The sequence below is a fragment of the Lingula anatina genome, chromosome 3 (genome assembly GCF_051362555.1).
Source record: "Lingula anatina isolate TDL-2025a chromosome 3, LinAna3.0, whole genome shotgun sequence".
In the NCBI taxonomy this organism is placed as follows: Eukaryota; Metazoa; Brachiopoda; class Lingulata; order Lingulida; family Lingulidae; genus Lingula; species Lingula anatina.
The window spans coordinates 31,488,299-31,501,756 of NC_141769.1; the positions used below are offsets into that span (position 1 = coordinate 31,488,299).

General features: G+C 35.3%; 1 protein-coding gene across 6 annotated transcripts in view; it reads left to right on the forward strand.

Moving 5' to 3' along the window:
* The window catches only part of LOC106175564 (E3 ubiquitin-protein ligase UBR4), a 78,511-nt gene that overhangs the window by 7,897 nt on the left and 57,156 nt on the right, over window positions 1–13,458 (forward strand). For 5 of the 6 annotated variants that reach the window (XR_015333620.1, XM_087009743.1, XM_087009745.1 and 2 more), the window contains exons 9-36: window positions 371–430; window positions 748–929; window positions 1,298–1,400; window positions 1,636–1,776; window positions 2,060–2,110; window positions 3,256–3,403; window positions 3,674–3,870; window positions 4,339–4,424; window positions 4,741–4,823; window positions 5,118–5,200; window positions 5,404–5,644; window positions 5,901–6,024; window positions 6,298–6,400; window positions 6,789–6,912; window positions 7,342–7,421; window positions 7,752–7,880; window positions 8,169–8,354; window positions 8,710–8,832; window positions 9,164–9,301; window positions 9,746–9,837; window positions 10,117–10,339; window positions 10,541–10,622; window positions 10,976–11,054; window positions 11,422–11,512; window positions 11,860–11,981; window positions 12,385–12,491; window positions 12,758–12,853; window positions 13,222–13,343. Coding sequence is in view for 5 of the 6 variants with exons in the window: in XM_087009743.1 (XP_086865869.1) it covers window positions 371–430; window positions 748–929; window positions 1,298–1,400; window positions 1,636–1,776; window positions 2,060–2,110; window positions 3,256–3,403; window positions 3,674–3,870; window positions 4,339–4,424; window positions 4,741–4,823; window positions 5,118–5,200; window positions 5,404–5,644; window positions 5,901–6,024; window positions 6,298–6,400; window positions 6,789–6,912; window positions 7,342–7,421; window positions 7,752–7,880; window positions 8,169–8,354; window positions 8,710–8,832; window positions 9,164–9,301; window positions 9,746–9,837; window positions 10,117–10,339; window positions 10,541–10,622; window positions 10,976–11,054; window positions 11,422–11,512; window positions 11,860–11,981; window positions 12,385–12,491; window positions 12,758–12,853; window positions 13,222–13,343 (3,396 nt within the window). In the remaining variant the exon portion in view is untranslated. The remainder of the gene's footprint in view (window positions 1–370; window positions 431–747; window positions 930–1,297; window positions 1,401–1,635; window positions 1,777–2,059; window positions 2,111–3,255; window positions 3,404–3,673; window positions 3,871–4,338; window positions 4,425–4,740; window positions 4,824–5,117; window positions 5,201–5,403; window positions 5,645–5,900; window positions 6,025–6,297; window positions 6,401–6,788; window positions 6,913–7,341; window positions 7,422–7,751; window positions 7,881–8,168; window positions 8,355–8,709; window positions 8,833–9,163; window positions 9,302–9,745; window positions 9,838–10,116; window positions 10,340–10,540; window positions 10,623–10,975; window positions 11,055–11,421; window positions 11,513–11,859; window positions 11,982–12,384; window positions 12,492–12,757; window positions 12,854–13,221; window positions 13,344–13,458) is intronic. The other variant, XM_087009746.1, reaches the window with a different exon arrangement.

Here is a 13,458-nt window from a genome sequence, read left to right on the forward strand (position 1 = left end):
ACTGTTTATGTCATTTAACTTACACTTGAATATATTGTGATAAAATAAGCATACATGGGTGGGGGTTCTTTGTCTCTCTCTTTTTCTCTCTCTCTCTCCCCCTCTTGTTCATTCATTCTTTCCTTATTTCTGTCTGGTACTTGTTCCTATATCTTTTAACTCAAATTCCCTAAAAAAGGTTAATCATTACCCTTCCCTGCATTTCTTTCTTTCAAAGCATCTAGTGAACTACGGATTTCTCAACCTGTCCTTCCCATAACTTCTAAAATTTAAATGGTTTTGGTGGGGTTTATAATAACATATGGTCAATGAGGATATTAATTGTATATTATTAGATTTGTATGGAAATGAGGATGTTTTTGTGTTCTAGCTGGAAGTGTTTAACACCGTGCTGACAACCATTCAATCCTCTACAAGGGCAGGTGGACATGTAAGTAAATTTTACTGAATTTGTCGTGAAATGTGTGAAAAAATTGTCCAGTTTAAATGAAAAGAAAATTATTTATTCAAAATTAGATGGATATTGACCATTGAGAATAACCAAGAAAACTGATAGATATAAATTTCAGTCAGAATTTCTTTCAAGGACTATTTTGCTCCAATAGTGACCTGATTACATTAAAATTATGCGTGAAGGTAAACATGGATATCACAGAGTTATTGTGCTTCCTTCTGTGATTAAATATGGATCACAATATTTTCAAAACTTTTCACAAAACTTCTAATCTTGTCATCCCTGTTTCCCAGACCCTACAAAACTACAAAATGACAGCAGCGTGGTTGATCCTCCATGGTCTCCAGCACATACTCCATATCTCTCCCAGTAGCATACTGGACAAACCCAAGGAGAAGGAAGCAACTAAAACAAAGACTGAGGGCACAGCTAAACCAAAAGAGGGCAGCACTGGCAAGCCGGCTGTGCCTAAAAGGTAGGGAACTCAAAAAGATGTTCTTATTTAATTGTACCAAGCATCTTTCAAGTTTGATTTGTCAATAATTTTTGGAATTATTTTGTTTTTTGGTACAATGTGATATATTAGGATCTTGGGATATATGCCAAGAACATCAGTGTTCATTGAAAATAACCATATATGGTCAATGATAAATGGTATTAAAACTGTTCTTTTTCAGTCATATTTTGCTTGAGTCAGGTAACCACACATAATTGTACTTATTGTTAAAAGTCTCCTGAACAGTCTCTGTTTGAATTTAGACTTAAAATAATTATATTGTTGTTGTTGTTATAACTGATATTATTATAACTAATATTATTATTATTATTATTATTATTATTCAGTCAGCATGGGTTTGGTGTCCTAGCTGTGGCCCTGGCCTCACAAGCCATGCAGTTGATGGCAGCCCTCATGGAGGATCTTAGCATGGAGACTGCAACATTCACTGTAACTATAGCAACTTTCTGTTTTAATCTAGGAGAAATATTATGGCATTTAAAAAAATTCAAGTATTGTGCGTTTAGAGAGCACTGTTCTTGGTTTTCATAATTTTTGGGTGCACTTTTTAAAAAATGAGGAATCATAAATTTGAATCTCGTTTGAATATTTTACTGCATTAATGGAACTACACAATTCAGAATAACTTGGAAAAAAATGTTTCAACCATATGTTATTTTCACAGTCACCAATGTCTGCCTATCCTGGGGAGACTGTTGTCCAGATTCAGGGCTCTTTGACTGCCTGGCAGAGAGTAGAAAGGATAACCAGTAGTGTCCGGCTCACTGGATTGCTCTTTAACATACTGAATGTGGCTTACAAAAAGGTGAGTATACTTGTGTATGCATTTACATGATTGGTAGGGCCAAGCAAATGATATATATGCAAGAAAATATGAGCAGGTGAAATGGGAATGAACAGAGAATAAAATAACAGCTTTTGGAAGGTATTTGTTTAAATGAAGTGCATTTGGAGGGTGGATCTCTTTCTTCCTTTAAAAACAATTTATAACACGTCTGTGCATGTGTTGAAAGATAAAAGCTCAAAATTATCTGAATTTCTAAAAAACCACACAAGGCACTTTTTGCATGTTTCAACCTGTTTTACAGGGTTTCAACATTAAGTGCAAGAAAAGTAGCAGCACCTTTCCATATGTTAGGGTAACTTTCTAGCACACTTTGCCAAATAGATGTGATGTTATGTTTTAGAATGGGTGCTTATGTGTGAAATTAAGCCAATGGCAATGCATCACAATTATTAATTTAAAGATTTTTAGAAGTAAGATTACAAAATTTAAGAAAAGAAAGTTTAAACAAGCCAAAAAATAAAAAAAACAGAAGTTTGATGTAGACTCTGCCAATAAAATAACGATTTATTCTGTAGATTTTCAGCATCATAGTAAAAGAGTGTTTAGTATAACGTAGTGTAGTTTAGCATCGTGTGTCACCAAATAGGATTTTTTTATGTAAAGTATGCAGCAGATTTTACTCCTTACTTTTGGTAGACTTATGCAAGTATTCTCATATAATTTAAAAATGTTTTCTTCAGTGATTGGCTCATGGTCTTTTGGATCATATTCCAAATTTAGATTAAATATATGCCATATTTTTAAAAACTTCATTTACTTTTGTTTTACTTTTCCTGGGTTCTCTTCTTTGCCCCCTTCTTTTATATAGATAAATGATATGTAGTGAATGATGCCTTGAGTATTAAGTATCAGTACAACAAATGATTTTATTTGGTTTTCAATTAAGAGTCTTTAGAGATAAAAAAAGTTTAAACAAGCCAAAAAATAAAAAAAACAAAACAGAAGTTTGATGTAGACTCTGCCAATAAAATAACGATTTATTCTGTAGATTTTCAGCATCATAGTAAAAGAGTGTTTAATATAACGTAGTGTAGTTTAGCATCGTGTGTCACCAAATAGGATTTTTTATGTAAAGTATGCAGCAGATTTTACTCCTTACTTTTGGTAGACATATGCAAGTATTCTCATATAATTTAAAAATGTTTTCTTCAGTGATTGGCTCATGGTCTTTTGGATCATATTCCAAATTTAGATTAAATATATGCCATATTTTTAAAAACTTCATTTACTTTTGTTTTACTTTTCCTGGGTTCTCTTCTTTGCCCCCTTCTTTTATATAGATAAATGATATGTAGTGAATGATGCCTTGAGTATTAAGTATCAGTACAACAAATGATTTTATTTGGTTTTCAATTAAGAGTCTTTAGAGATAAAAAAAAATTCAAAAGTCAGATCAGACACAGAAAATGAAAATAGTATTTTTATCTCTCACTGCAGGCATCCCTGTTAAAGAAGCAGAGACAAGGCAACAGTGAGTCTGACTGCGACAATAATGACAGTGACAGCACCAGCTCCGACTCCAACACATACTACGAGGATGATTTCAGCTGCACTGAGGACAGTAGCAGCAGCAGTGAGGAAGAAGGTGAGGATAAGTGCTGAACCTTGACCTATACTGACCTTGACCCATGCTTACCTTGACCTTGTGTTGGCAAATTGGTACTGTTGAGTGTGATATTATTTATGTAAAATTGTAAATGAAGGAAAAAATAAGACATTTCTTTCACATCTCTTCACTTTGCAGTATACTCTGTTATGAAAGTTTGCTAGTGTTCATATAGACAATATGACTTTGTCTCCCTTGAAACAAAGTTTTTTCTCCCATTATGTATTCAGTTGCATTTTATCATATCAGATGATGACTCAGAGCCCATCCTTGGTCTGAGCCACTGGTTTGATGAGACCCCCTCCCCCTCGGACTCCAGTAGTAATCTGCCGCCACCCCCTCCACCCCCTGTACTGGAGAGCTCGGCCAGCAATGCCAGTAAACTGGGGAATAAGATAGCTGGGGAGTGGAAGAATTTTATACCTGACAAGAAAGAGCCTGATGGGGTAAGAGTTCAATATTGTACCTCTGTTATAATGATTAATTGTTCTTTATTCATACTTCTACACCAGACTGATGTGCGGGTGCATGTGTTTGTGTCTGTGAGTGCACATGTTCTAGGGGGTCACTAAATTTATGCAAGACATTTATTGCTGAGACAAATGGTAATGGAATATTTATCATGTGATCACTATATTTTATTTGAATCATAGTAACAGTATAAGGCACATTTTAGATTCTGGTAAAGTTACTGTGAGACATTGAGTGTTGTTTTATTATACCTTGTCTGTGTTGGCACTCAATTAAAGTTATTGATAAAACTGTTAGATTCTGGTAAAGTTACTGTGAGACATTGAGTGTTGTTTTATTATACCTTGTCTGTGTTGGCACTCAATTAAAGTTATTGATAAAACTCTGTTTAAGTGATTACATGATGAATATAAACTGCTATAATTTGTAATATAATATTTCAGTATATCAACCTGGCCACGGAAGTTCTGCAGTTCCTTACCCAGCATTTCTTATCCTCTCAATGTGAGGAAGTCACTGCTTATATCAAGTAAGTTAATGTTTCTCATGGTGTTCTGGGGGACATTTTGAAGTAGAGTTTTTATGTTATACGAAAAAAAACCTAAAGAAGAGAATTTTGTTTTACCAGTAATATGGCTAATAGTATACTCCCTGATTTCTGTCTGCAAGTGCTTATAATTTGATCATGCAATGGTATGGTTCCATGTAACCCAAAATATTTATCCAAAAGAATGTTGATGTTGATAATCAGCATTTCAAGAGATACCGATTTATCATAACTGGTGTATTGATCATTTTCATTATCAGAATTCCTTCATTTTGTGTGTTCATTGTTTTGTCTCAAGGAGTACCATGGGGGACCACCAGATGTCTCTGTTGGCATTTGTTATCAAAGAGCTGGACAGGGACTGCAGCAGGCAGGAAAATGGTGAGATAGAAAAATCTGCCAAGAATTATGGCACAATTGAGTGCATTTATATTCACTGGTTTAGGTTTTAGTAATAGCCTTGCCACTTGTACATATTATCATTTTTTCCAAAATAATTCCTGTGACTCATTTACTCAAATTTGATAAAAAAGGAGTCATATGTAACAAGATGTGGTTTCTGTCATATTGTCATTGTTCATTAGTATTGGTACATGAAAAAGTGGTCACATGAAAAGCAGATGTGCTTGAAATAAAAATCTAGAAAATAACATCATTGGTTGTATTCGTTTCCAGACCTGTTTGTAGAATTTTCGACAGCTTTGGCCAGGTTTCTGCACATACTGATAGCTTCTGAGATACTCTCGTTCCAGTTACAGGTGAGTATCGTCATTTCTTGTCATTTAAGATGTGGTAATGACCACCTGAAATACATTCATGGGAAGTACCTGTTGAGTAATAAGTCAACAACTCAGTTGTGTTTCAAATCAGTATCATATGTAATGTCTTTTATTATAGACACTGTTGCTGTCATTTTAGCAAAACAAATAACTTATTTCACAATTTCATCCTGTTGCTTCAGTTCACCTTGCTCCAGCATCTGGGTATAGGCACCATGGTTTCTGATCCCTGGCCCATGACAGTCTACCCGCGGAGCTTGGCTGTGCTGGTGGAATTGATCCTCCTAAGACAGAAGAGGGAGAGGGAGGCGGGCTGCATCAAGAGTAAGAGTGAAGCCGCAGTGATCAATATCTGGACCCGCTTCTTGCAGAGCCTGAAGAATGCCATCTTGAATTTTGACAATGATTGTGAGAAATTAGAAGGTTGGTACACTTTTATTTGGGACTGGTTTTAGTGCTTAATTACTCCCTTTTTATCCCCCCCTCCCTTTTATTTACCTTCAAAGTTTCTAAATTTCCAAATTGAGAATAATAATGAAAATGTTTATTACTGTTCTTTGAATTCCTGCATAGTTTATAATTTGTCATCTATTGCCAGATGAAGCATGGCCCAAATCTAATATTTGATGTGCATTTTTCATATACATTAAAGCTAAATAAATTATTCTTATTATTATAGATATCAATGTGGAGCACCTGCAAGTGCTGTTGTTTTTGTTCCACGGGCTGCCACTGATGCAGAAGAAGACCATCCTGATATTACTAGGACATACTATCATCAGTGTGGCACACATTGACAAGTGGTAAGTATCACTTGGAAGTCACTAATTGTCCTTTGGCCAAGGCAGCTTAATTATTGCCAGAAGTCTATGACAAGAAAACTGTTTTAGAGCCAGAGAGTATGTCATTTGCACTTTATTTGTTATAACAGATATTCGCTTGATTTTTATGATGAAATTATATCATGTAGAAAATTATTGATTTTAATGGAATATGTTATTCTGACTAAACCAATTTATTTAGCATCTGTTTGGTCAGTTACATCACAGGAACTCTGAACTTTGTTTTTTCTTCAGGAAACTAGAAGAAATGGTTCCTCTGCCCTTGTCCAGACTGATGCTTATCTTTGACTATATGCTCCATTACTTCTATGACCCGCCTGCCTCTCTCATGGACCAGGTAAATGACAGGTTATCCCTAAGGGAAAGAGTAGATGATATATAATGTGGTTTTAGGTTATTATAATATTTTAAAAGTTTATTGGTCTGATCAGTAATATTTTTATTTTAGTAAGTATATATATATTTCTTCAGTCTTCTTTGTCTTCTCTAAAAAAATTAAAAATTTGATATATGGTGTGATATATGCAAACTGTTTATACTTGAAAACACATCTCGGTCCATCATTTAACAATTGCCTTAGCATTGAGTCCACAAGTTGTACATGTAATAACTTTTTTTGTGTCTGACAGGTGCTACATTTTGTCTGCACTATCAGTGTGTGTCTTTGTAAAAGTGTTTCTGTATTATAAGACATGAACACCAACTTTCCTAACATCTGTTCCCAGGTCCAGCACAACCTGTTTGTATCCCACACCAGGTCAGACAGCAGTGTGGCTGTCACCTCAGAGAAGGAGTATGTGGCATTTAAAGAAGTGGAAGACAACTACCTGAAACAAGCCTCAGCACAAGGTGAGACATACTCTGAAATTAAAGTCCTTTGGATTTATTTGAAAATCCTGATACGAGCTATTTGAATTGATGCTCACTGACATAAATTTTCTTCAAATCTTTATTTTAGTATTTCAGTCAATATTTCTAAACCCCATACATGTAGAATTGCAGATATTACCGTGACTCAAAGACCTAAATCTTGGTACCATCTTAATGTTTAAAATGAGCCATATTTCTAAATCCCATACATGTATATTGCAGAGATGACAATGACTTAAAGACCTAAATCTCACTCCCATTTAACCCTGTTTAGCCTTAGCCATGTTTCTAATGTCCGGTCAATGTATCATTGCAGAGGTGACCATGATTCAAAGACTTATATCTTAAAACCATTTTACTGTATAGACTTTGAAATATTTCTAATGTCCGATTCACATATTATTGCAGAGATGACCATGAAGCCGAGGTTCTACAACCTGGCAGCCACTGGCTATAACAACCAGGACACGCCCAAAGTGGACGGACTGGTGAGTACTTGTTATAGAATACCACACCAGCTATATCTTTATTTTGCATTTAACCTTAGCATGATCAGATCATTACTTATGAAAGATTAGAATTGAAGAAAAGAATGAAAGAAGAAAAGAGATGAGAAAGATTATGGTTCAAGGAAATTTTACTTTAGAGTTGCGACATTAATAAATTTGGTTAAGAACAAGTTGGTATTTTCCTAATTTAAACCCTAATCTTTTAATTGTAAAAATTATGCCATGGTATCTTGAAATCATATTACTGAATCTGTGTGATATTTGAGTGTATTGTTATTGCTATCTCAACAACTTTCTGATTTGTTGCAGGCATGCAGTTTTCTCCTAGGAGCAGCAGAAGATGTCCTGAACTACAGCGTCCTCTATGATGCCTGTGTGACATTATTGTTTGCAGGATCTAAGTGGGACAAAGTGTCTGCTGGGGTAGGAACTGTATTGGTAGGTTTGATTGTCATAATTGTGAATGAAATTGAATCCTTTAGCTCTCATTTTGATGGCACTTTTGGCAAGAGAATAATAGCATATGTGTTAGTAAGAAGGACATTGGTTATAGAATATTCAGGTTTTTATTTCTTTGTTTTGATCATTTAAATTAACAGGGCATGATTTCACCTGATTTCTTTCAATTGTTTTTCTGCCATTTTCCTTATCTATCTTCATCATTGTATATACAAAAATATAACAAAATTCCCACCTGTATTTGATGGCTTTATTCATCTGCTTCAGGAGGCGTCTGCGATCCACTACCACTTCCTGATCTGCTGGAGGCTTCTGGGATGTCTGCCGCCCTCTGCGCAGTACATGCACAGTCTAGAGGAAGGCATGACGGAAGATTACGACGCACCTCACATGTTACACACAATGCGCTGGGCACCACGCATGATGCATAAAAACTTTGCTGGATGGACCAAGGTATGAGTGAACAGATATAATTGTTTACTATTTCACATGCCATTCTTCTTAGTTTATATATTTCCTCTGTCAAGGAATTTCATGTTTTTGCCTTCATTGGATTGATTTTGATAAAATTTTCATGGTAGGTCAGAAATGGGCTAACCAAGAATCATTTAGATTATTATGTTTATCCACTGATTTATTAATAATTGTAATGATTAATTGTTAATCAGTAATAAAAATTGAGCTGCCTATTTGAAGGTTTATCCTTGATGAGATGTTTTCAATTTAATACATTGTATTTCTAGTTTTATTAACTTTTCTGGTTTTATTAACTTTTAACCATTTTCATCAACTGTTGTCCTGTCCCCAGGACTCACTGGTCAAGCAGGGAATGACCACCCAGAAAGCTGAGGCCCTGGTCTCCAGCGTGGTCAATACTACCAATAATGTCAACTTCGATGTGAGCACTGCACTGCAGCACATGCAAAACGAGGTGAGAAATACTCACTATATTAGGGTGTAGTGTTGCATAATCCTTTTCTTTGTTTTATGGAATATGCAACTTATTTGATGAAGTTTACTCTGTTATTTTTCTGTATACAAACTGAATTGATATGTGCACTTAAATAAAGTATTGAAATTTAATGGTAAATATTGAGTTTTTGCCTTTTAAAGGTAAAAAAATCATTTATATTTGTATAGATGGAAATTGCCATTTTCTGTGCTGCTGTTCAAGTAACACTGATAGGTATGTTGAGCCCTGATCCAGTTAAAAGCCGATGAGAAGCCAAATTCTTAAGCAATACATGCATATTTACTTTCAGCTGTCCAACACGCCAGTAATGGATAGGTCCACCATAGTGTCCATATCAGACATCCCCAGTCTGAGCTCCATCTACATGCTGGACACTGTGGTTGCCAAGGCACATGTGGCGCTGGACGAACTCTTCACTAAGTCTATGGTGAGGCAGAGAGTAGTGGAACTGTTTAAATGAAGCTGTGCTCTTTTCTCTCTATCTTTGCTGAAATTGTAAATATATCTGCAAAGAATCATGATAAATGAATAATATTTGTAGACATATAATCAGCTGCTAGTACTTATAATTAGTTCTTTGAGTTAATAATCAAAGTACAAATCCAGTAAAATGACATTTTTTCCATTTATATAAATCTATTTTGTTTTGTTATGGTCAGGGATTCTCATGGAATTCATGCATACATAAATATACCCTTTTTGAGGTTCATACTTTACAGATTTCTCATCTTTTTCTTGGTCTGTTGTAAGCACTTTTTGTCATCAAATCACTGAGGAATAGGTTAAAGTCACACTGTAGGAAGGAAATGCCTGATTCTAGTCCCTTGACATATACAACTCATGGCATCTGTATTCTGTGTTGTAATTCCAGGCGGAGACAGACCCCAGGAAGTGTATGGAGGTAGGGTTGGGATTGCTGCCTGCAGTGTTCCAGCTGATAGAGGCTTACACTGTGTACATTAGGTAAAGATAATCTTCTTTGATGTACAGGTCTGGAAATGTGTGTATTTTGTTTTAAAGTTTAGGTTTTATGGAAGGTAATATATTTTAATGCAAGACCAGAGGTGCAATATGCACATGTATGGCAAAGTTATTTTAGTAAATTTGGGAAAAAATTCACATCTCTTCTGTCATTTTACTATGGTGAAACATTTTCATATTACCTTTTTAATGTCTTAAAAATACTGAAAAAAAGGGAAAAAAATACAGTAACAATTATTTCTGTTGTCTTTGTCTGTGTAGGTCATCTCTCCTACATCAGATCAAGGAGGGTGGTGAGGACTCCAGCAGGTGTCATGGAGCACTGAGAGCCTATGGGGCTGTCCTCAGTATTGGCTCCACTAGGGCCAGTAAGGTGTCTGTCCTGGGGGCTGCCACCATGGCCTACCTGCCTGAACCTGTCAGAAATGTCATCGAGAAGTGGAACAGCAGTACAGCTAATGAGTTTCCTGCTATCAGCTCATGGGTGAGTGGATTTGACAGTTTTGGTGTAGTTTCTTTTGTCTTATACTTAATGTTGAGGCTGCTGAGTCTTGTGCTTTGCTTATGTATTTGTAGATATTACTAAAATGTAAAGAGTATTTATCCTAGTAATTGCAGTTGATATTGTTACTTGACATCTCTCTCGCTCTCGCTCTCAAAATCCATCTAATTCTTTTCTTTTCAGAGAAATGCCTTTGCCAATGACATTATCCCATCAGAGAGTTACATTGAAGCTATACAGTTTGCCCATGTGGGAACTTTATCAGGTAGTTTTTGGGAAAGGTTTTTGAAAACTATTGAATTTTCTTTTAAATTTTCACAGCAGAATTTGAAACTTAAAATTTTTTGTTCTTCTGTTGCTTGCACAAGAAGTAAAATTATGTTAGTGACTTAAGTGTATTGATCACTGTAGCTATTATAATTGGCATATTTTCTTCATGATTTCAATATAAATTGTGTATGTGTTAAGGATGGGTGTTCAGATGACAGCCCTCTAGACATCACATATTTCAAATTTAAAAGCATATCTCATCAAAATGATAGTGTTTTCCAGAATGTTTTAAAGTACCCTATTTTACCAGCTTTACTGGGATACATGGATTTCCTGTTGATATTTTAGGCCAGGCAGAGTTTGAAGTGAACATGTCTCTTAAGCACATGTTACAAGCTTTAGTCAGGTTCTGCCAGGACTTGGTGGTGTAAGTATTTTATATATTCATTCACTCACAATTTTGATAGCTGTAAAAATAAGCTTGAAGTTTTAATCACAGTTGGTTTTTCAGTTAAAGCATTGTTAAAGAAAAAACGTGTGAATGTCCATCAAAACCAACCAGACAGATGTGTGTGAGAGTCAGGAATGCATGTGCATGTTCATTTTGATTGATATGAAAGGAAGATCTTCTAACGGAAATAATTTTTATCCCAATTTGGACAATCCAAGGACTTAAAGAAATAAAGCAGCTGTTGTAAATTAGCCAGTTTCTCGGTGTTGTTTCAAGATAGAAATATTAACATATAACAAATGTATAACTTGTTTTTAGATTTGTTTTATTGATATCTTTATAGATGGTGCATTGACTCCAGCTTCAATGAGGACCTGATAAGAGTAATGTTCCCTCTTATCTTTGACAGCACCACAGAATATTTGGCTGATTATGTAAGTAGCAGTGGCTTTTATTGTGCAACTGTTGTTTCTGAATATAAGTTTATTACACACGCCAGAATCATTTGTCACAGTTATGAGATCAATTGTGATATCAGAGGATATCTTAGATATTATAATAAAAGATATTATAATAACATAAGGATAGGAATTATAGTGAGCCAAGACCTCCATTACTTGTAATATTTGTTCAAGTGATTCTGAAGTTTTAATCTCACTTACACATTGAGACCAGCAAGTGTATGTGAGTGAACCGTGTGCGTCTGTGTCTGTGGGTATGTATATATGTGTGTGTGTGTGTTCTTGGGGTTATAACTGTGTTTCTATCCCTGCTATTCCAGGTGACTCTGGCCCTGGAGAGGGTGATAGGTCCTGTAGATGGGGAGGAGTATACCAGCAGAATGTACCTGTATATCTTACAGAAGTGTTATACTCTGTTACTGGACATGTCAGGACCAGAATGGTCAGTAGGACCTGTATATCTCACAAAAGTGTTACATAGTTTATTTGACAGAATTGGTAGTTGATATCAATTTGTCGAAGTTGTTCATAATGAAACTGAAATATTTTAGCCTGCTTCAATTTAGAATCAGTCCTTATTAGTCCCCAATTACTGTTGATCTAAAACATTATCCATGTCTTATTTCTTATAAAACAGTTGCAACATTTCATTTACTGAATGGGTAAGCTGAGATATTTCATGAGTCAAAGTGGACTAAAAATTTTAGTTTAAACGTTCATACAATTATTGGTCTCAAATTCTTTTTTCGTATCATCCCCAGGAAAATTTGATTGGCATTTATGATGTCTGATGTGCCTGCTGTATGCATAATAAATATTCACTGATACTTTGTTTCCCATTGCAGTGGTCTTGATGAGAAGATTTTCCATGACTGCCTGAAGTTCATGGAGATGCACATTGAAAAGCCCCTGGGAAAGAAAGCCTTTCAGACCTTCTTTACTGATACTGGAGGTAGGAAGAGATGTTTATTTGACACCTACTTTGCTGAGATTATCATCATTAAATAAAAAGAATTGAAAAAATCGAGAGAAATTTTAGGTCAATCTGTAATAATGGGAAAATAGTGTTAATTTTTTTGACACTCACATTATTTAATAGGCAGTGAAAACTTTTGTCTTGTGTTTTCAGTACTGATATCGACTTTGGAGAGAATTTCTGACTAAAAATTGTACTTGGAACTCTCATCTTACACTATCTTGTGTTTTGTTTTATTTCAGATTTGACCAAAGTCCTGCTGTCTGCCTCCAGAGAAAACATGTCCCCTACCTACAGCACTAAGGTGTTGAAGTTCTTCAACAAACTTTTCCAACTTGGTAAGACCAAATCCCATCAGGCTTACACCATATTGTTACATTGTCTTTGTTTTAGATGTATGATACGACTAGAGTGAATAAAATAATATTGGTCAGTACAGTTATGATAAGGCATACTTGTAGTAAAATGTAATCTGGTAAAATTTTATCATTGTTTGCCTAGTAATTACTCCACAGAGGAAATAATTAAAGTGCCTCTCCAAAAGATGAGCTTGATGAAAATGTTAAAAATATCATCAGTTTCTACTGGTTGAAGGATAGTTTGAGAGTGTATATTTTAGAATTTTATTTAGTTTTGTAAATTTTATCCTTCAGCCTTTTCAAAAAACTTTTGACAATTGTTCATGTGCATTCGATCTTACTTTTAGCTGAGAAAAACCCACAAGACAAGTGTTTTGAAGTTCTCTGCTCCTCCCTGAAGAAACTGGCCAGGTTGGACATGAACACCCTGCAGGCATGGCTAAAGAAAATGATCATGGGCTCTCCACAAGTAAGTCAGCCACTGGTAGCAAACTGACGTGGATAAGAAATTGTCTTGTGTCAGGCAGGTGCACCTTGGATGTTTTTCATGGTAGCAAATATGAAATCTGCCAGAATTAACTCTC